This window comes from Amblyomma mixtum, chromosome 7, assembly GCF_055824585.1.
Source record: "Amblyomma mixtum isolate Tamu chromosome 7, ASM5582458v1, whole genome shotgun sequence".
Classification (NCBI taxonomy): domain Eukaryota; kingdom Metazoa; phylum Arthropoda; class Arachnida; order Ixodida; family Ixodidae; genus Amblyomma; species Amblyomma mixtum.
In genome coordinates this window covers 143,222,177-143,244,924 of record NC_143018.1, presented here as the reverse complement: position 1 = coordinate 143,244,924, position 22,748 = coordinate 143,222,177, and the positions used below count along the sequence as shown (strand labels likewise).

General features: G+C 47.7%; 1 protein-coding gene across 1 annotated transcript; it reads right to left on the bottom strand.

Moving 5' to 3' along the window:
- Positions 1-14,824: 14,824 nt before the first annotated feature.
- On the bottom strand, positions 14,825-22,482 carry LOC149337758 (uncharacterized). Its single transcript, XM_089553504.1, has 3 exons — positions 21,276-22,482; positions 17,928-17,975; positions 14,825-15,469 (listed from the first exon to the last, which is right to left on the bottom strand). Exons 1-3 carry the CDS (start codon positions 21,402-21,404, stop codon positions 15,245-15,247), a joined length of 402 nt encoding a protein of 133 aa, XP_089409630.1. The 5' UTR covers positions 21,405-22,482; the 3' UTR covers positions 14,825-15,244.
- Positions 22,483-22,748: the final 266 nt, after the last annotated feature.

Below are 22,748 nucleotides of genomic sequence, written 5' to 3'. Positions count from 1 at the left end.
ATGCTCGCGCTTCTAAATTAGCGAAACGAACGGCTATATTTCACATGTGCACACCTGAGCACTCACCAGCGATAAGCGCTAGCCAAATCAATTTCAGTCGACGACGGCTCTCTTCCCTTCCGCGACGACTAGGCCCAGCGAGACCGCAGGGTTGGATCAGTGATTGCGGTGGTTGTGAAGACCGAATCACAAGCTTAAGCGAATGCAAATGGTCACCGGGTGTAGTTTTGGCAACAGTGACCTGAAATCAACTATTGCTTACATTGCAGGGCACGCGTACGATGAACGGGAAACGCCGGTGTGACCCAGACTGCCGAGCCATGCTTTACGGCCAGCAGCAGTCGTCGCCGTCGCTAGCTTGTGAATAACAAGTTAGTCCGTTTCAGTTAAAGTGAACAGTCGCCAAACGTACTTCTGGATAAAGTAGTTTAAAAAAAGTACTGGTCACGTCGGAGAAACCCGGGACAGGAAGCGAGAAGCGCCGATCCTGCGCGATGCCAACAACCCGGCTGCCAAGTGTTTCTCAGGCGCGCGATCGCATCATCGCTTCCCACATATTGTCGCACTGCGTAAACAAGCACGAGTACAACCAGTAAAAAGGAAACCAGATTGTTTAATAGAACTAAAGCGCAGATTGCGTTTTATGTTATGAAAAGAGCACTAGCTGTTCGTACGCAGCGATGTAAACAACAGTATGAGTGCAGTCGTCCTCATCGGCGCACTCCTGGGGAAATTTCATGCTAACGCGGTTAATAATTATTGCCGTAATATTATCTTGAAGCACTCCCTTAGACAGAATACGTGTATCAGCGTTAGATGACATTCGGTTGGAAGGCATTCGAAGCGCGCGTGTAGCAGAGGTATAAGTGGTGATCACCCTCCTGCTAGAGGTTACCATAAACGAAAGGATGACAAGAAAAAGAAAGTTTTCACTCTTCGCTGAAACATCATTTCGAGCCCTAGATAGTTCCACGGTAGCTTGAAGTGTAATGCAAATATGTTTACGCGGGCTACCCTTTGTTAGAATTTAAGTATCCTTCAGACGGATTAATTGCGCATTTACGAAAGTACACTTTAAATACATGGCCAACACCAAAATGCGATTTCCCGATACTCGATTTCGAGCATTAGATGTTTCAACGACAGCTTGTAGTGCGCTGCAAACATTCTAATGCGGACTGCCAATTTGCTAGAATTTCAGTATTCTTTGGACGAATTAATTGCGTATTTACGGAAGTACACTTAAAATACATTGACAACACACAAATGCCATTTCCCGAAATGCGATTTCGAGCACTCGACTAATCAACGGCAGCTAGAAGTGTGGTGCAAATACGTTAAAAAAACTGCCCGTTTGTTAGAATTGAAGTACACTTTGGAAGAATTAATTTCATATTTACGAAAGTACACTTTTAATACATTGACAAGATGCTAAAACTGCATACATATACTTTTACAAGGACTGGCCGTTTTTTAGAATTGAAGTATACTTTGGATGAATTAATTTCATATTTCCGAAAATACACTTTTAATACACTGACAGGATGCTAAAACTGCCTACATATTTTTTAACCTATTTGAAAAGTGCTCGAAGTATGCTTTAAGTCAGGTATTTTTGGCACATTTTAAAAATATATTTCGGATACCAAGCATAAAATTTAAGGAACGTATTTCCTACATACTTTCAGTGCATTCACGAATACAAAATATGTTCAAAATACAATTTAAATAGCCCACCGTATATTTCAAACGCATTAGTTTCTGCTAAGGGTAGCAAGCAAATGAGACAACATAAACTTGCCGGGACACTCGACCACAGAGTCCATGCCCGGCCCATTTTATCTTGCAGTTGTCCAGATTCTTCTTACATAATACAGAAAGAACTAGATCACTGAAGCCAAGAAATCAAGGACTGCAGAATCAGCAGTTATGCTATATGCACCGCTCAAGCAACGCTGTTCACCACGGAATAAGCCTGCCCAAGTTTCTTAAGGAACCTGCGAAACGAGCGCTCGCTAAGTAAAAAGGACGCTCCCATATATGTTGTGGCTTACAGCTTGCGGTTATGGCTGTTAGTTTACCTCTCCAGCAGCGCTGCACCTTACTTCGATGTGCTGCTTTGTTGTCGTGCTGTTTTTTCCCTACGGTCTGCTTTCGCCCTGCTGTTTTTTTTTCTCTGTGCTGTCTTGTCGCTGTCCTCTTTTTCCTGCGCTGTTGTGATGCGTCCTGATCTTTCATGTCCCCGCCTGAAAAAAAGGGGCAAGATTAGTCACAGCGCCTCGCTCTCACCGAGCGCACAAAATAAACGCACACCTTCAATTGGTGGAGGTGTGAGGTGCATGCCCTACCAACCTGGAACTCCGGAGCCACAGATGCCAGACGAGACTTCCTCAACACCGTCGGCCATTTCCACCATGGTCCTTTGTTCTGGCGTCATTAGGCAGCGTGACCCTTACTTCTCCGGTGACACAGCTCACGAAGATGTTGACGACTTTCTGCCTTCGTACGAACGATTCAGCATCTGCATGTGAGATGAGTTCATCAAGCTGAGCAACGTCACCTTTTATTTTATGGACGTCGCGAGTCTCTGGTTTAGCAACCATGACGCGGACCTACCAAATAATATTTCAGAAGAATTTTGAGGAATTGTTCGGCCGCCCTGCCGAGCACAAGCTCCGTTCCGAGCAAAGTTTTGGTGATTGTGCTCCGCCAACCGAAGAGACCTTCACAGGTTACATTGAGGATATCGTTTACACCAGCAAACCTGTCAACCTCCCCGGCATGAAGCGGTCAAGATTCATCATATCCTCAAAAGCATTGCTGAAGACACGTTTCAGATGCTCCTCGCGTGGAATCCTACCGCATACAGAGCTACGATGGGCTCCGCAAACAGCGCACCTCTAGGTGACGCTCCGGTGTCTGCGGCGACGCTCTCTCCACACTAGCCCTGGGTGGTCCGACTCCTGAGGACTCCTGTCTGCTCCACGAAATGAAAGCCTTCGTTCGCGAAGAGGTCGCCGCCAGCTGTCTCCCATTTCACATTTCCAAGACCTCGCCCGCCATAACCCTGACAGGGCCCCGTATTTTGGCCCTACCATACGCCGTGTCGTGCTGGGCCGCGTCGCTGGTTTGCTACCGTCTAGCCTTGTGCTCCTGCCTGTGACAGCACCCCTGACGTTGTCACCACTTAGCACACTTTAGAGTGCGTTTCCAGGCACGCTTAGAGCGTGTGGGGTAGCGGTCTCGGTCACAAAGGAGATGCCCTCGACTCAGCGTGGCAAGCTCAGCAAGAGACCAGCTACCAAATGAAGAGGCTTTGGTCGTTTGGTGCCCAGCTTCGCTAGTCGCAAGCCAGAAAATGCGTCAGAGCCAAAGGTTCACAAACAGAAAAACTTTATACAGCAAACAGACGATACAGAGAATTTCACAATCACTGGTACGAGCACATACAAAGTGATCAACAATACACTGCCACCCGCGCAAAGTTTCAATCGACAGATATTACAATACAAATGAACTATTGCACCTCAAGTGCACTAACACAAGAGAGAAGCAAAGAAACAAAACACAGTTGTTGACCGGGCGCTGCAACCGTCCGACGACCAGAGAGGTTCACTACAAGACCGTCCCGTAGGTTGCCGCACGCTTCCTCGTTGGCGCACGGCTGGGCTAGTGATGTTGTCCCGGGAGTAGAGCGGGCGCGCTTCTCTGACGCTTGAACGGCGGTTCGGGATTACAGAGAGCAGTCAACGCCCATCTTATATGGGCAGGCTCCGGGTCTGTTTGTTCTTCGCGCCAAGGCATGTGCGCACATACACACATATGAGCTGTGCAATCTCCTCCTCCTCCTCGCGCCGGGTGCGCGTCCCCATTGGCCAGGCGCTGAGCCTGGCTTCGACGAGCGTTTAGACCTCTATAGTCTAGCGCCGCCGCCGACGCGTGAGTGAAGAGGGCGAGCGCATTGCTTAGCTGACTAAAGGCTACGCCCTCTCCGTCGCCACTGAGTAGAAAATACTCTGACTTTCTCGAAAATTCAGCTCCATGCGCTGACGTAATCCTTTAGCGCCGCGCCGCCGAGGGATGATGGAGAGGTCCGCAACACACAAGACTAGGTGCTCTCTGGGGTTTCCTTATCACCTGTTGTACGAAGCGCGCTTGCGAGATAGCATCCGCGCGGCGCTGTTTTTTTATCTTTTTTTTTCAAAAATGCACTGAATTTTTTTGACAGACGTACGCCCAAGCGTTTACGAGGCCGCGTATCAGCCGCCACCTGATTCCTGCCAGGCCGTCTCTTCTTTTTGTCCTCCTTCACCGTCTGTCTCCCCGTCTCATGCAACGTTCTCAAGAGCCCTTCCATATCTTATAACCATTTGCGTACTGCGGACAACCGACCGCTCTGCTACAGCTGTGTTCTGCCCGGCCATGCGAGCCTGCTTTGTCACCAGCGCTCTCCACCCTCTGGGCCAGATCTGCGCTCCTACCCGTACGATGCCGAACCATCGTCACCGTGAAGGCCGCCTGGTCGCCCCCTTTGGCCCCCAGGTCGCTAAATTTACGCCACTCGCCGATCGACTTTCTCTCGTCGCCGTTCCCTTTGTCCGTTGCTGCGAAGATCAACACCGTCCTTCAGTGAAACTAACATTCACAGTTCTGAGGGCAAGAACTGCCAAACTACCAAGTCTGCCCAACTTGTTGTCGCGAGTGATGCCGACATTCGTCCATTTTCTGCTGCCCTCGCGCCACTCTTCTGTGCGGGCGTCACTCATTCATGTTTTCTTCACGCCTACCGCAGCCGCTACCCGTCATTCCTGCCGCCTGCTTCGCTCCGTGGTTCTCACGAGTGCAATGTACGCCGGAACCCATCTTCGTGCCCGTTAGACGTGCCCCGAGGTGAATGCCTGGGGCGTATTGAGGAACTTGATTGCTGCCTTCTGTTACCTATTTTTGATACCGCCGCTTCCTGCGACGTCGATGAGCTCAGCTCTTGCGATGTTGCGACCGATCCGCCATCCGACGACGGTTTTCAGCATGCCATTTCCAGCGTGATGACCTCCTGCAATGCTAGGTTATCAATTCGTCGCCCTCTTTTAGAGCTTCAGTTCTTCTTTCGATCTTCCTGGGACTGCCTTTGTCCGCACGTCCGACGTTGCGCATACCATCGACACCGGTATGCATGCCCCTGAGCGCCGGCACCGCTATAGTGTGTCGGCTTCTCAGCGTCGTTTCTTTTCTGATCACGTAAACGACATTCTTCATCGGGGTGTCCCTAACGCCCTCCCATAGTCCCTGAGCGTCTCCGATTGTGTTGGTCAAAAAGGAAGATGGTTCCATTAGGTTTATTTGATATGATTTGATGTGATTTATTTCCGTCAAAGCGGTAGGGGCTTGAACAAAAGTGAAAAATAGTTCACTTGACGTGGTTCAAGCCCCTCTTTACAAGGCATACAACGGTTGCGCAACGTAGTGATTAATTTTGCGGACACACTTTACACACACAAAAAAAAAGAACGTGCAAAGCCACTGCACGAACTGAAGCAAAATAACAAAATAAGAATATTGCATTTTTATGTCGGAAGATAGCATAGGCACAATACATATATAAAGAGCAGGAAAAAAATACATCATAATTATACAATTCTTAGTGAAGGTACCATCTCTATTATGACGAAAAAAAAGTCTTCAACATTGACATGCTAATATTTTCTAAATGGATGTTATGACTGTGAAGATAGTTAAGTAACGATGGAAGGGAATACTCTAACATTTGACGGCTAAAATTTGTACGCAAAAAAGGCACCTTCCAAATTTCTGGAGACCGAGACGTCAACCTGCCTTCTCTTAATTTTAAGTTTTCTATGGATGGAATAAGAGCCTCCTCGCTATGAAGATCTTGCTTATATCTTCTGGCCAAGGTGAAATAATAAAGGCTATGTATGGAAAGTGTTTGGAATTTCGTGAAAAGTCTTCTGGTGTGTGTATTTGCCTCCACACCTGCGATTAGTCGAACGGCTTTCTTTTGTAGAATTTGAATTTGATTTAAGTTTGTAAATGTAGTGTTACCCCAAACAAGAAAACCGTAGTTCACATTAGACATAAATAACGCATTAAACAAATGAAGTTTAACAGCAGGAGGTAAGAAATTTTTAAATTTAGCTAGTATACCCACGGTCCTTGAAATTCGAGAAACGACGTTATTTACATACACATCCCAGAACATATGTTTATGAAATATACACCAAGAGTTTTAACTGTATCGACAAGTTCTATTGCTGTGTGACCAATAGATAAATTGATACTTTTTGTAAATGTAGACTATCTTGGGGTGAAAATTACTGCCCTTGTTTTTTTCCCATTTAGTTGTAATGAATTTAACGTGCTCCATAAACTTAAGTCCTTGAGAGTTCTGTTCATGTCTCTTTCTAGGCAATCATAACTTTGACTACGAAACAACAAGGTTGCATCATCTGCATATATGATAAACTTGCCATCCGAGGTGATATTTATGATATCATTAATGTAAAAATTAAATAGTAAGGGTCCTAGGATGCTTCCTTGAGGTACACCTGTCAAAACTCTTTTATAGGTCGATAAATGTTTGCCTATTGCTACACATTGGTTTCGATTTTGCAAATATGATGTCATTAATGATAATGAGATTCCCCGTAACCCATATAATTCCAATTTCTTTAATAGTGTTAGGTGATTGAGACTGTCGAATGCCTTAGAAAAGTCAATGTAGAGGCCCGCTGCAATTTTCCTATCCTCAAATGCCTTCAGGATTATTTCTTTTTGTGTTAAAAGTGCCAGTTCTGCAGATCTCCCTTTACGGAATCCAAACTGGGATGCACTGATAAGATCATATTTATTTGCAAATTTTGTTATTCTCAAGTGTATTATTTTTTCTAAGCCTTTAGAAAACACCGGCAAAATCGAAATGGGCCGGTAATTATGGAATGAATTTTTGTCGCCTGATTTAAATATTGCTATTACTTTGGATATTTGCATTCTCTCCGGGAAGATACCTGTTGAGAGGGCAAGATTATAGATATGTGTAAGCTGCGGTAATATTAAGTCAAGAACATATTTGACAGGAATTATTTGAATATTGTCAATGTCAGTAGCATGGCTATTTCTGAGCGATAAGAACACTGTGCTGAGTTCGCTCTCACTTGTTGGTTCTAACAAAAGTGTGTTTGAGTTTCTACTCACACCAATTTCAGCTTCAGGATAATAAGAACTTGAACTAAATTACAAAAAAGTGGTTAAATGCTTCGGCTAGATCCTTATCACGAAGAATTTCGTTGTTCACTGTTATCTCACTGAGGTCTCTGTTGGTGGGAAAACGATTTAATAATACATTTATTTTGTTCCACATTAGTTCCGGTTTCTTGCTGCTACCGAGTTCAAATACATTATGCAAGTAATTACGCTTTTGATTTCTTAGTAAAGCATTTGTTCTGTTTCTATGTTTCTTAAACTTATTCCAGTCACTTGGATCACGTGTGGTTAGGAAATGTTTAAATAGTTTGTCCTTCTTTTTTATCATATTAATGCATTCTTTCATGATCCAAGGCTTGCGAGACTTCTTAGCTTTTTTAATCTGGACGAAAGGGAAAGATTGAGTATACGCAAGCGCAAAGAGGTTGAGAAACTCGTTATAGGCGTCATTGGCAGAGTTTAATCTATAAACGTTATCCCAGCTTGTCTCCATTATATTCTTCCTGAAGTTATTTAACGTTCGTTCATTGATGTTTTGCTTTACGCAACAGCCTTCGGCTTCCGCATCAGGCTTCACTGTATATTACCGCTGGCTCAGAAACATCACTAGCAACGACGTCTATTCTCTGCCGTGCATCGATGACGTCCTGGAGTGCTTGCAAGGAGCCGAGTATTTCTCCTCGCTCGATCTGCGCTCAGGCTACTGACAGGTGCCGAAGGGTGACGCTGATCGCTCAAAAACTGCATTCATAATATCTGACGGCTGATACGAGTTGAACCTCATGCAGTTTGGCCTTTGAAACGCCCCGGCAACTTTCGAACGCCTGATGAACACTGACCTCAGTGAACTCAACTGGAAGGCTTCTCCTCTCTTCTCCTTCCTTCTGTTCTCCTCCTCCTGAAGCACGTCCTCACTTGCCTTACTGACGCTGATTTCAGCTGAATTTGAAAAAGTGGCGCTGTGCTGCCCGACAACTGAACAATTTAAGACTCGCCGTTTACAAGGACGGTGTTCTTCCGGAACACGCAAAACTTCATGCAGTTGCGAATTTCCGAGGCCTACCTCCCTGAAGCAGCTCCATAGCTTTGTTGGCCTCTAATCGTACTTTCACTGTTTCATCTTGAGTTTCGCCTCGATCATTGCCCCGGTTACCCAGCTACTCACCGGCAGCTCTAACCTGTCCACTCGCACGCCTGCTTGCGTTGATGCGACAATTTGCGCCGCCTTTTGGTTTCGCCTGCACCCGAATGTGCGAAGTGAAATTCACACTGACGCCAGAGGTAATAGACTAGGTGCTGCTCTCACCCAGTGCAAACTTGGATTCCGCGAGGTTGTGGTCGCCTACGCGAGTCGGACCTTGAACATAGCCGAGGCCAACTATTCTGTTACAGAAAGAGAATGTTTGGCCATTATTAAGGACATTCGAATCTTTCGTTCGCATGTCTGCGGTCGCCCGCTCTGTACAGTCAGCGACCACCATGCCCTGTGCTCGCTGGCCTATCTGAAAGACCCATCAGGGGCTCTGCGATTGTAGGAGTGCGGTATTCATTTCATTTGCCGCTCGGGTCTCAAGTATAGTGACGTGAATAGTCTTTAACGCTCACCGCTACCTCGTGCTCCATCAGCTGACTCGGTGTCTGCTTGATTACGACTTTTTCTCGCTTGGCATTGTAAACACGTCCAAAGTTTAGCGGAAAGACCCTTAGATCGCCGTTGTTCTGGAGTTTCTTTGGAGCCAAGCGGGTCACTTCTCTATTTGGGGTGGCCTGCCCTATCGTCGCAATTATCTGTTCGACGGATCCAAATGGCTCCTTGTCACCCCCCGCCATCTTCGCACCGAGATTTGTGCTGCTTTCTATGCGCACCCCTCTCTATGCGCACGGCGGCGTATTAAAAGCCTGCACTCATCTGCGGTTGCTGCTCCACAGGCGTGGTATGTACTGCTTTGTTCCCCAATTTTTGCGGGCTTTCCCGTCGTGGCAACGGCAAAAAACTCCCCCTCACAACCCGCCTGCTTCACTGCAGTCGTTGCCCTGCCCTGTTCGCCCTTCTGAACGCATTGGCATGGACCTCTACGGCCCCCTCCCTCCAACTCCCACTTGTCATCACTCTATTATCGTAGTCCTCGATCATCTTACCTGTTATACTTGAACGCCACCATTGCCGTCTGCGTCCGCCCATGACGTTGCTTCCTTTCTTCTGAAGAAACTGATTCTTCGCAATGGTACTCCTCAAGAACTGCTCTGCGACCATGGAGGCGTATTACTGTCGGACGCTCATGAGGCTCTATTCAAGGAATGCCGCATTATCCTCCTAACAGCTTCGTCTTAACATCATGAGATAAACGGCCTGAGAGGGTGTTTTAATCGAACCTTCAGTGATATGCTGGCCATGTACGTCAATGCCGACCACTCCGACTGGGACCAGGCTCTTCTCTTCGTCACCTACGCGTGTAACGCTGCAATGCAAACCACCATTGCAGTCTCACCCTTCTTTCCTCTGTACTGCCGCAAGGCCTCCCTGCACCATGGGTACTCTTCTTCGCTTCCGCAACAAAATTTCAGAGTTCATGCCCCTAGCGAATGCCGCCACGTACACCGAAGAATGCCGCTAGCTCCCTGGCTCATTTACCACGCAGAACCAATGGCAGCAAAAACATGACCGCGACATTTATATCGTTGAGCCCATAGAACCCTCTGTGGACTAACTTCGCCTGTGGTGGTGGTGGAAAACATTTATGTACAGGTATATACAGGAGGTTATGCATGAGCTGACCCAGAGGGGGCCAGCCCTTACAAATACTAGGTGGAGGTCCCTAGTTCCCTAGTTAGGGACCCCAGTGGCATCGGCCGCCGCCCAGGCTCGCCCGACCAAGGCCCGTTGGGCCTGCAGGTCATAGCAGCCGAGCAGGGTCGCCTCCTAGTCCTCCCGGGTTGGGTTGGGGTGAGGGGGGATAGCAGGGTTGGAGGGGCAGGCCCACACCATGTGGTAGATGTCCGAAGACTTCTCCGCACAGTGCGGACAGCTGCCCGAGAAAGAAGGGTCGAAGTGTTTCATAGCTGCCGGGCACAGCAAAGTATTAGCATACAGGCGGAGCAGAAGCCGCTCCTCCGCCTTTGACAGACCTTTACACGGGCGGGGATAAAGACCATGGCCAGATTGATAGAGTAAAACGATGTCTTTGAAGGTGTAAGTTGGAATAAATTCGAGTTCCTGATCGTCAGGGTCGGAGGGGAATGTCCGGTGAGAGAGCGCGCGGGCGGCGGCGTCAGCTGCCTCATTTCCCTCAAGGCCCATGTGAGCGGGAGCCCAAACGATACGCCGGTGCGCGGGGTCACCGGTGTAGACGCCGTTTTGAAGAATGCGGTAGGCTAGACACGGTACCCAGCCCTGCTCGACGTTCCGACGTGCCCCTCGCGAGTCAGAAATAATTGTTTTTGAATTGGAATCAGATGCAGCCAACGCAATGGCGACCTCCTCCGCGTGTGTTATGTCACGGGCTCGGAAAGTAAGGCCGTTCACTCTTTTGGATTGGTGGATGACGGCGGCTGTGTACCATCCCCCATGGTGGGGGCCTGAGGCATCCACGTAGAATACGCCGGGTTTCGATCCATAGTGGCGGGCCAGGGCCTCCGCCCGTGCCAGGCGCCGGCCATTATGGTCCTCACGGTTCATGTTCGCGGGAAGAGGGCGCACGTGGAGGGCGCATCTCCACTGGGATGGAATACGTACGCGCTCTTCCATGAGAGTGGTATGTTGTATGTGTAGTCGGGCAAGGAGGCGGCGACCCGACGATGTCTTCGAGAGACGTGTGTATTGGTTAGTCAAGTGGGCTTCCCGGAGCTCCCGAAATGTGCCCAGGAGGCGCTTGTTGGAGGTGGTCACGGGGAGGCCTAGAGCCCGATTAATAATTTTGCGGAGGATGACTTCGAGTGAATCCTCGTCTTGCTTCCGCAGGTGGAGGTATGGAGTCGAATATAGAATTCGACTGGTTACAAATGCATGCGCCAGCCGCAAGGCGTCCTTACATCGTAACCCCCCGCGCTTGTTAGAAACCCGGCGGACCAAGCGGCCCACCTGGTCCCCCACCTGACGGAGTTTGGCCAATGTTGTTTCTGACCGTCTGTCTTGATGTATAATTAGCCCCAGTACCCGGACTTCGATATTTTGAGAAATTGGACCTGTCTCGAGAGACAATGAAATTTTGGCTGTGCACTTTGGTGGGGGGCGTATGTGCACAAATTCAGACTTTTGGGTGGAGCATTGGAGGCCGCAGCGGCGAGCATAACGGTCCACTATGGTCGCCGCCTCCTGCTGGTTAGCCTCAATGTCTGCAAGGGAACCCTGCGTGGCCCACAGGGTGATGTCATCAGCATACAGCGCATGCTGCACACCGGCGACTGCGTCCAGCTGGGCCGTTAGGCGCATCATAGCCAAATTGAATAAGAGGGGAGAGAGCACCGCGCCCTGGGGTGTACCCCTGGTTCCTAAATGAAAAGGGCCATGTTCTTTATCCTGGATCCGAATGTAAGATTGTCTGTCGGTTAAAAATTGCCGAATATATTGAAAAGCATTTCTGCCGCAGTTAGTTTGAGAGAGGTGGGTGAGAATGATCTCGTGGGTAACGTTGTCGAATGCACCCTTCAAATCCAAGGCGAGTACGACCTTGTCATTGTGAGGGGATTCCACGGGGTCGAGGACAGACCGATTGAGTTGTAGCAGGACATCTTGTGCAGATCTGTGTGGGCGAAACCCGAACATGGTGTCTGCGAAAAGGTGTTTGGATTCCATGAACTCGGACAACCTGTCACGTACCATCGTCTCCATGAGTTTGCCCACACAGGAAGTCAGAGAGATGGGGCGGAGGTTGTCCGTGTTGATGGCCTTGCCAGCTTTAGGAATGAAGGTGACCAGGGCGGTCTTCCACTCGATGGGTAGTGGCACTTCCCCAAGCCAGATTTAGTTAATGTAATTCAATAAAGACAGGTATGCTGGGTCGGGGAGGTTGGCTAACAATTTGACTGTAATTTTGTCCCGACCCGGAGCGGTGCCACGTTTCATTTTTGCCAGGGCCGCCCTCAGGTCATGGAGCTGGAACGGTTGATCCAGCTCAACGTTCTCAGAACCTGCATAAGAGTACGCCGGCCCGCGGGAGTCCTGGGTGGTGCACAAGTACTGGTCCCGGAGCTTGTGCGCCAATTGATTTGTGTTGCCCTGAAAGCTGTGTATTGCTCTTTGGAGGTGTTTTTGAGTTTCTGTGCGTGTTTGCGTTGGGTCAATTAGGGCGCGAAAGAGTCGCCACGTGTTCCGGCTGGACATTTGCCGCGCGGCCGTATTGCATCGGGCCACCCTGTTGGAGTCGGCGAGTTGGGCCGCATACTCAGCCGCTCGTTGAGTGAGCTCGGCGATGCGAGCTTTAAGGTTCCGGTTGTGCTTCTGCCGGCGCCACCGACGGACGAGGCAATGCCGGGCCTCCCAGAGATGGAGCAGGTGGTTGTCCACGTCCGAGACCGCGTCTGAGAGCTGAATTTGAGTTTCGGAGGAGCGAAGGCCAGAGACCAATTGTTGTGACCAAGACTGGTAGCCCTGCTCTTGTATGGGTGTGACATTGTTATAATTCTGCCTGAACTTGGTCCAATCTGGGAGTCTGGCTTGTGTTGTTGGTCGCGCGAAAGGAAGGGTCCTAATCGTAGTATTCAGGAGGCAGTGGTCGCTGCCGAGGGTTTCCTCGGTGTTGACCCAGTCTGCATATTGAATGTTGGGGGTGAAGGTCAAGTCCGGACATATATCCCTAGTCACGGAGTTGCCTATACGAGTTGGGTGGACTGCGTCAGTGTGAAGAGTGAGGCCCAGCGTTGACGCAAGCTCCGCCAACTTGCGTCTCGGCTTCTCTTCACGGCAGTAACCCCACATCCGAGCGGGAGCGATGAAATCGCCCACAATCAGGAGGGGGTCTCGACCCGCAACTCTCAGTGCGCGGCTAAAGAGATCCGCAAATGATACATTCGGCAATTTCGGATTGCAGTATACATTGAGTATGGGTAGCGGTGGGTCCTGTTTGCGGAGTGGGAGGAGGGTCACCATTACATAGGAGTATTCAAGTTGCATGTCTAAGTCGACCTGGTTGGCTGTATAATTTCTATGGACTAATAGACAAGACGAGGGATCCTACTGGAACGTCGTATAATTTGTTAGTACGGCGCCTTTCCCTGGCTCTTGGAGGGCAACTACGGCAGGCAAATGCTGAAAGGTTGAAAGAAAAAGTCGGAGGTCGGCCCGCTTGGAACGGGACCGGAGCCCCCGACAGTTCCATTGAGTAATCGTAATGGGGGAAGCCGATTTGGAAAGAGGGGAGCGCCTACACCGGTGGTGTCCCGCCATGATCAGATTTAGAGGTGAGAGGTGGAAGTGAGGTTGCCCCCGAGCCAGATACCAGGGGCTCAAGCTCAGCAACTGGAAGGGGGCAGCTGTCTTCGTCATCGTCAAGGTCATTTACTCGGCGGGACAATCTGGAGGGCCGACCAGATACGTCCTTAAGAGGACCGGTTCTGCGAGAAAGGCGGGTATTAGTCGCGACGTGTTGAGCGATCATAGAGGGGATGGCCTCCATGACTCTAGCGATGAGGCGTTCCATCGCAGTTTCCAACAGGGTGTCAAATTTCGCATTAAGACGGGCTTCGAGTTCGGCAAGGGAAGTTTCCAGAGCCAGCGCCACCGCCGTCTCGCTCTCCATAGCGTCCGCGTCGGGGGTACTAGGGGGAGGGGGAGTTGTTTTAGCTTCTAAGGCTTCAATTTTGGCAAGTATCATCTCGTTTTGTGCCCGGAGAGAAGCTACAAGGTTGTGGAGCTCAGCGTCAGCCGCCGAGCGAGAGGGAGGGGAGAGGGGGTGGGAGGAGGAGGCAACCCTGCCTGAACCGCTCACCTGTTTGCCATTTTTGACAACGCTGGCCCAGGAACCGGCCGCGCCATTCTTGTCCTGAGAGCGGGCTTGCTTCTCCTGGCCGCCGTGTGGAGGCGGTGGTTGCACTGGACAGCTCTTGACGTCCTTCCCGCTAGTAGGCGTCTCTCGTTTTGAAGCATCGCTGCTTGGGTGACGTGGCTGCCTGCCCGTCCCGCTGGATTTTCCGCCCTTAGGGGCGGCTGGCTTGGTATGCCGATATTTAGCACTGCAGTCCCGCGAGTTCGTGGCATGGCCACCACCACAAACCGCACATTTTGGCATACACTGGTGAGGGGCCCGCACCCCCTCTTTTATGGGTGCCTGCTGTCCACACAGGCCACACTTGTCTTGTGTTGGGTTGGGACAAGAGTCCGCCCGATGGCCGACAGTTCCACACAAACTGCAGGCCGGAATAGTGCGCAAATATTGGTGCACTGTGACAATCTCGGAGTTGTAGTGTACGTATCGAGGCCTCACCGTGCCGGCAAAAGTGAGCCGAGCCTTGTTTGAGGAGCCGAATTTGCGGATATCGAGTAAAGTGCCGCTCCTCCACTGCACGCAAGGTTGGAGAGACTCAGACGTCTCTTGGTTGGCCACCGTAATGACCCTATAGCAGACGTCCGCTTCGTGTTCTTTGAGATGGCCGACGAGACCCTATTGAAAATATTGAGCGTGAATTCTGCGTGCCTATCTTTGCGTGTTTATTGCCACGCAAAATGCGACGATTGAACGAGGTCGCAGAACGCGAGACATATTTCACATAATTTGCGCAAGCTGAGCAAGCTCGCAAACGCGAGACATCTCTCACATAAGTGCGCAAGCCGCGTAAGGCTCGTACAGCAGGAGACATCCTCGCGTAATATGCGCAAGCCGGGTGAGGCTTCCAGAATGTCCGAGAGCCAAGGGTGAGTCCCAGAATGTTCAAGAGGCGAGTCTGGCTCACAGAGCACTAGACAGTGTCTAATGGAGTTACCATCATGATGCCGATAATACCTTGCATGGCTGCAAGGCTCCTACATCACTGCTCAACACGGTACGCTAATGTACTGCATTAAGGCCTCCTCATCTGTCTGTCACTGCCTCATTCAGCATGCATGTTGTGAGATAACAAGCTTTGCAGAAACGGTGCTTCGTGGGATGGCTCTCATGTGTGTAGCATGCTTGCAAAAGGACATAGATAAGGTCACCTTAACTGGCTTTATTAATGCCACATCCCTCATGATGGGTGCCACACAGTGGCTAAACAATTTCTTCAGTTTCTCCAAGTCCAGCAGGTTGGCGTCTTGATACAGGTTCTCACTATGCAGCACCTGCAAAAAGGTAGGAGTATATGCAAAAAAATTCAGTTAATCTGTTTTCTGGAAATTCCAGAAAAGGGCACAAGTACTTCTTCCATTAATGAACTAACGATGATTTCGAAAAGTTTCAGGTTTGAAATACAGACACTGGAAAACCCGACTCAAGCACGCAGACTGCTCAGCATCAAACCTGCACAAAATCTAATAACCGTGTCACACAGGCATTTTGAAGGCTTTCAAATGGCTATTAACTCAGTGGCACTTGAATACAGCTAAATGGGCATTTCCAATAGCCACTGAGTCCCTAGAACAGTGTGGACATCTATTAAGATTTTGAATGCTTTTCAGTGGTAGAAATTTGCACTCAGACATGGAGCACTCGCAACTATACACTAAGCAATAAAATCAAAGCAATTTAATCGCTGAAAGAATACTCAACATGAAATTTACAACTTATTTGACTAAAAAAAAAGAAGGCTAGCCACAAAACACTGCAGCAAGCATATTATCACTGTTGCCAATAGCACAAAAACAATGAATACCACCTTTTCAAAACTGTGTGAGCGCTACAACAGCTTCCCAGCAAAATTATCAACTGTGACAGTGGCGCCACAGCAGCTTGGTGCGAGATGATGAAATATCTCTACGGCGATCAAGTATTCTGTGTAGCAGTGGCATAACTCCCGAGTTGAAGTGCAAATCTTAAAGCTCAATCTCCCACCTCAACTGTTGTCTTTAAATACATATTTAAATTCATTGGAGCGTGCTGCAGAAGTAGGTGGTCAGATCATTCGAGAGGATACCTGCAAGGTATCTCAGGAGACGAAAGGTCTGATGAAGAAACGCCAAAGCATGAGGACGTCTAACTTCAGAGATAGAATAGAACTAGGAGAGCTATCGAAGTTATTTATAAGTACAAGGTAGCCAACATAAGAAAGTTTAACATGGAGAAAACCTAGCATGCTCTAAAGCATGGAGGTAGCCTAAAATCAGTGAAGAGAAAACTAATCACAGGTAAAAACCAGATGTATGCGCTAAAAGACAAAGAGGGCAATGTCATAAGCAATATGGATAAGATAGTTAAAGTAGCCGAAGAGTTCTGCACAAATCTCTACAGTAGTGAATGTAACCAGAACGTTACGGAGAGAGGCAGTAGAGCATTGCAATGGGACATCCCGCCAGTAACGAGGGAGGAAGTAAAGAAAGCCTCAGGAGCAATGCAAAGGGGTAAAGCAGCTGGTGAGGATCAGATAACAGCAGATTTGTTGAAGGACGGAGGAGAGATTGTGCTAGAGAAACTAGCCACCCTGTACACGCTTGCCTCCTGACCACGAGCATATCAGGAGCTTGGAAGAATGCGAACATTATTTTAATTCATAAGAAAGAAGATGTCAAGGACTTGAAGATTTACAGACCGATCAGCTTACTATCCATTGTCTACAAGGTATTTACTAAGGTAATCACTAATAGAGTCAGGACAACCTTCGAATTCAATCAACCAAATGATCAGGCAGGCTTTCGTAAAGGATACTCAACAAGAGACCACATTCATGCAATCAATCAGGTGATAGAGAAATGGGCAGAATACAACCAGCCCCTATATATAGCCTTCATTGACTACCAGACAGCAATTGACTCGGTGGAACCACAGCTGTCATGCAGGCATTGTGGAATCAGGGTGTAGAAGAGTGTTATGTGAAAATATTGGAAGATATTTATAACGACTGCACAGCTACCATAGTTCTGATTGAGAGGACATAGTAGTAGCGCTTAAAAAACAAGGACGACAGGGTAGAGAAAGACAGCACAGTTGATGTCTAGCGCCTGTGCTGTCTTTCTCTACCCTGTCGTCCTTGCTTTTTAAGCGCTACTACTATGTCCTCTCAATCTAAACACCAACTAGCCCAGCTGTCTGCCTTAAATACCATAGTTCTCCATAAGGTCAGCAATAAAATTCCTCTATATTCCGAGTTTTCTAACACCACCATCATTTTTTGGCACCGTGACCATATCATACAAGAATGTGAGACCTACTGCATACCTAAAGAAAATATGTGTGTAAGCCAAGCATCAGCCGTTGTATGCAATAAGAAGTCTAAGTGAAAAAGATTCTATGTAAATTAGAGAAAGCCTTGCCATTTTTGTACTTCTGCTTCTATGACTGCTTGCTGGATTTTTTTCCTTAGTTGGAAGCATTCTTCCATCCCTTATCTCTATACACTATTCCTCTGCCAATTGACTGAGTAACCCAAATAGCAATTCCTAAGTAGGGAGGGGGCCTTCCACAGTGACCACACAGGGGCCTTCAAGTTCTTGCAGCAATCAAAACATCCCTTTGTAACACTGGCCTTGAATGCACCACTATACGTTTGTGGCAGGCCAAATACTTATACAATTTATGTTTTAAAACCACACAGAAATCCACAACTGCCATTATGAAAACAACCTAGTAATGTAACCATAAGCGTACCTGGCCAGCATGATCAGCATGGAAAGGCGCACAGCTTGTGTGCAGCTCCTAAAATGAAAGCAAATTCACATGATTAATTGCAATTTCCACAAAGACATTCTTGAAAAATCATGTTTTTGCACCACTCAGCCTCAAGCCTGCCTTATTGCTCCAGCAGCAATGAGGCAAATCTGAGCACAGCTTGGGGTGAGCTGGTGGTATCACATTACGCACCTGACACTACATGCATCAATCCATTTGTATGATAGAATTTCAGAATGGCGAAAAGACACACACACAGGAAAAAATGGTGGGTGGATGAGATTAAGAAGTTTGTGGGGATACAGTGGCCGCAAGTGGCAAAGGAAAGGGTTAGACATGGGAGAGTCCTTTGCCCTGCAGTGGGTGCAGTCAGGCTGCTGCTGCTGCTGATGATGATGATGACAGCCTGAGCACACCTACAAAGTAAAACTGTGATCTCGACCCAGCAGCACTTTACTGTGTTGAAAGAGAACAGGTACAATTGAATTACTGCATTACCTTGTTATTATCATTAAAAAGTACAGGGCTCTAAGGACTTCCTAATTTACATCGAAACGAATGGGTTACAGTGAACTTTCACGGATTACACTAACAGGCACTGAAAATCCAACACAGCTACCCAAGAGAATATTAGGCAGCCGCGCTAGCCTTCTTTTGCGCTGTGCTACCTGATACCAGATTAAAATTCCAGAGCAATTTACTCATACTCTAGCACTGGGATACGTTATGCCCCAGACTGATGCAGCTGTCTTACTAAAGGCAGAGAAGCTTTCAGTTTGGGTCATGTGTGCTGTGACGTGAACACATGCACAGCATCGCCTGCTACCATTCAAGTCCTCTGTGTACACAAATGCAGGTGCAATAGAAAACCCACATCACAAATTTGGCTAGTCTGGTCGGCCAAGCATGGGCCAGCTGATAGCACGAAGCAGCAGGTGCGACACATACCATCATCATCAGCCTGACTAGGCCCACTGCAGGGCAAAGGACTCACCCATGTCTCCACATTAACCCTGTCCTTTGCTAGGTGTGGCCACCATATCCCCGCGAACTTCTTAATCTCATCCGCCCATCTAACTTTCTGCCGCCCCCTGCTGTGCTTGCCTTCTCTTGGAATCCACTCCATTACCCTTAAGGACCAGCGGTTATGTTGCCTTCCCATTACAAGCCCCGCCCAGGCCCATTTCTTCCTCTTAATTTCAAGTAGCATGTCATTAACCCGCGTTTGTTCCCTCACCCACTCCGCCCCCTTTCGGTCTCTTAATGTTAGACTTATCATTTTTCTTTCCATAGCTCACTTTGCTGTCCTTATCGTTTGGCACGTGTTTTTTTCTTTGTAATAAGGCATAAAGTATTATACACGGATTACCACACGGCATCCTCCTATGACCGCTAAATAATTTATAATCAAATTTCTTTCTCCTGCTGTATTTGTTTCGGTTTCGACAGCTGAATGATGGCTGTGACGTCAAAGCGAGGTTATTGGTCATGTGAGGCATGAAAAACTGCAATACAATTGGTACTTCTGGCTCTTAAGGAATGCTGGCGTACGCTGTAGCGAATTAAAATGATGAAGCAGCGATTATAAGTGCACTTTTCCACGCCTCACGTGACCTATAACCTCTCTTTGATGTCATAGCCATAGTCAAATTGTTCACCGAAACAGGATGGCAGAAAAAGTTGATTATAAATTATTTAGCGGTCTCACGCGAATACCAGATGGTGATTCATGCATAGTAGTGTCTTCCGCATCATTATAGAGAAGAAAACATGCCACGAAGATTAGGTGTCTATACTCTTTTAAGCTGAACTCTCTTCATTAGCCTCCACGTTACTGCCCCAAAAGTGAGAAACATGCAGGCTAAAGAAAAGATTTCAGCTTAAGTACCAAAGTGGCTCTAATCACACGATGAAGCGGAAAAACTCTCGACACTTGAACAGAGAACAAATAGGAATTCCAACAAAATTTTAGATTCTTGTAAGGCTATCAAGCATTTCTGAATATTGTAAACTGCACTTTCACACATACAGTACGCATGTATGCCAAGCTCACATTCAGTAGCCCTGTTTACCGGCTGTAATTATCACGGTCTGAGCTCAGTTACAGATTTAAAACCAGCCAAAAGATGCAACACAGGAAAAGAGAAGAAAACAGGTTCGACTATCAATTGAATTTTTTGTAAAGGAAAAGAAGGCTCGCATGAAGATGCGCCACACATGACCCACACCAGCGAAAGGCAGGACAACAAATAACTGTCACTGATATACAAGCACGTCATCTAAAAGAGAAAATTCTTTCCGTTGAAGATTGACTAATGGCTTCGCTACTCATACAGCCGTTGCCTTGGAGATATGCATCAAATACCTTACAGATTTGTTTACCACTTCTATACACCACTGAAGTGTCACAGAAATCAGGCGTACACACTGATGGGTCATCTTATGATTTACACTCACGACATTGGCACTGTAGTGCCAGATTAGAAGCTGCCTTCCCCCTAACGAGTTAGTGCTCACTCAGGAACACATTAAAGACACCTGCACATATCCCTGAAGTAGTTTCTTGCACAAGCTAGCGGAATGTGATAAACCACTTCCTGCAAGTCCTGAACCTAGTTTTATGGGATACCATACTGCTATCCCGGTTTTTAACAGCAGCGCAAAGGCCATCAACACAATGATTGGCACAAAAATTACATTTAAAAATTTTCCCGCCACTCGATTTGAACTCATGAAGTCTACACAAAGGACTCCATGATAACCGTTCTGAGGTGAATAGCAGTTCAGCCTAGCCTCTGGAATCTGTGCCAAAAAAAAAACGGAGTCAGCGCATCGCAATTTGCTTCCGAAATCAGCCGGTGCTGATGAAAATTGTATGTTTTGCTTTCTCTGGCTTATAAAGCTCCACTTTCAGAAAAAGTGTCGTCTTTGTGGCTAGGATGCGGAACTTCATCTTTACAGGTCAACTTCAGCTTGCCATCAGTGTCCCTTTAATGCCTCAAAGTTGAACAATAGCTCCATTCATAGAGGAGGGCTGTGCATAAATTTCGACCACCAAAGATTCTTTAACATGCACTGACATTGCATAACACACGAGCAAATATGCATTTCGCCTTGTCGAAACGAAGCCACCACAATTCAATCCCGCGTCTTTGGGCTCAGCAGCCGAACACCAATGCAGTAGGCCACAGCAGCAGGTGAAAAACAAAAGAGAGCCCTTAATAGGCAACCTAACTTGCCAAAATCAACATAACGAGGGGTCACACAAGTAGCAGTGGACTAGGAAAATAAAAGCTACTTGTGTCGGAAGATGTCTTCAGTGTTTACCTCAAAAGCCTGCTTGCTTGCTGGGCATCCTAGCACCAAGTGAAAGGCTGGCACAGCTATACTGGACAGCTTGGAAGAGGCATTGCTGGTAAAGCTATGTGGAGATTGCTGCAAGGTAAAAAGACACATTTAACAGCAGCACAGTGCAAAAAATGGACTAGAATCAAGCATGTAAGGCAAAGTGCAAGGCACAAAAAGGAGCCGGTCGCAGAATGGAACACAACTGTTTAACCACATTTCGAAGTGGGCCAGGCAACAAGAAATTCATAACCACGGCAGTCATTCACAAGCTAGCCTCAGACGAGACATCACTTGCATATCGATATCCAGCATCGTTTCTACAATACATGCCACCATTCAAAAGAACAGACCCACAGCAGAACGATATTTTCAGTAGAAGGCTGGTTTGCTTCAAATTCTGCATGCGTCCCTCAATTTGAAATCTGGCATGATTAGCACTGATTTCACATTCTCACAGGTATGATGAATTAATAGTGCCAATTGCAGAAAAACCACACTTTTTCCTTTAACATCAAATAAGGTATTGGAGAGGTACCTCAGCATATTTAAGTCAAAGTCAGATTTATTTGCGCCATTGGTTATAATCATGAAACAATCAAGTTTATTCTTCGTACATATTAAAGGCTCAATTACCCTTAAATTTCACTGCAACTTCGGGATTTAGGGCAAATGGAGCTAGGGCACCTGTGTGCATTTTGCAGTTGTTTGTACCATTTCAGCTCCGAGCCAAAGTATGAAAAAGCGAATGCCAAAATAGAGGCGAAAAACTTCAGAGCAATTTGTTTTTATCTCACCGTTCTGCTATTCAAGGCTCGACTACACTGGCTCGGCTATAAGTACGAACGCAGCTGGATCATATGGAGCTTCGTACCTTAAATACACAATTTATAAAAGTACAAGTGAAATACAAGTGAAAGAGGAGGAAGCTCAATCCTAACGCATACAGCTGAATCGCAGTCTACGTAGTTAAACTGCTCGAGCGCTGTTACTTCAATTACAGCGTAACATGCGGCGAGAATGTAAAGCCCGGGCCGAAGATCTATTGGTGGGCACATATTCCATTCTCGGCGAGAGATGAATGGCAGTACGGCGGCAGTACGGCGCCGATATCGTGCACCCCACGATCGGATCAGCTGTGCATATTTGCATGGCATACTGGCCATGACCGTGTGACCACTGACACTACACGCGCATTCATGCCCGTGTGCCGCCAGCAAACAACCTTTCAGCGCTGCGTGCTGCCGCGATAGGCACTGCGTCTTCGCGTCTCTGTACTAGCTGTGTTGACGTGGCCAGTTGTGCGCAAAGGCTTTGAAATAATGAACAGGTTCGAAGAAAATTAACTTACCCCCAAGATGCGAGATGTCACCCGGGTAGTGGTCTCCCACCAGCTGCTCCGCCATAGAGGAAATGAGCCCCACCGTCAGCATAGCGTTTCCAGTGAAGGCGCGC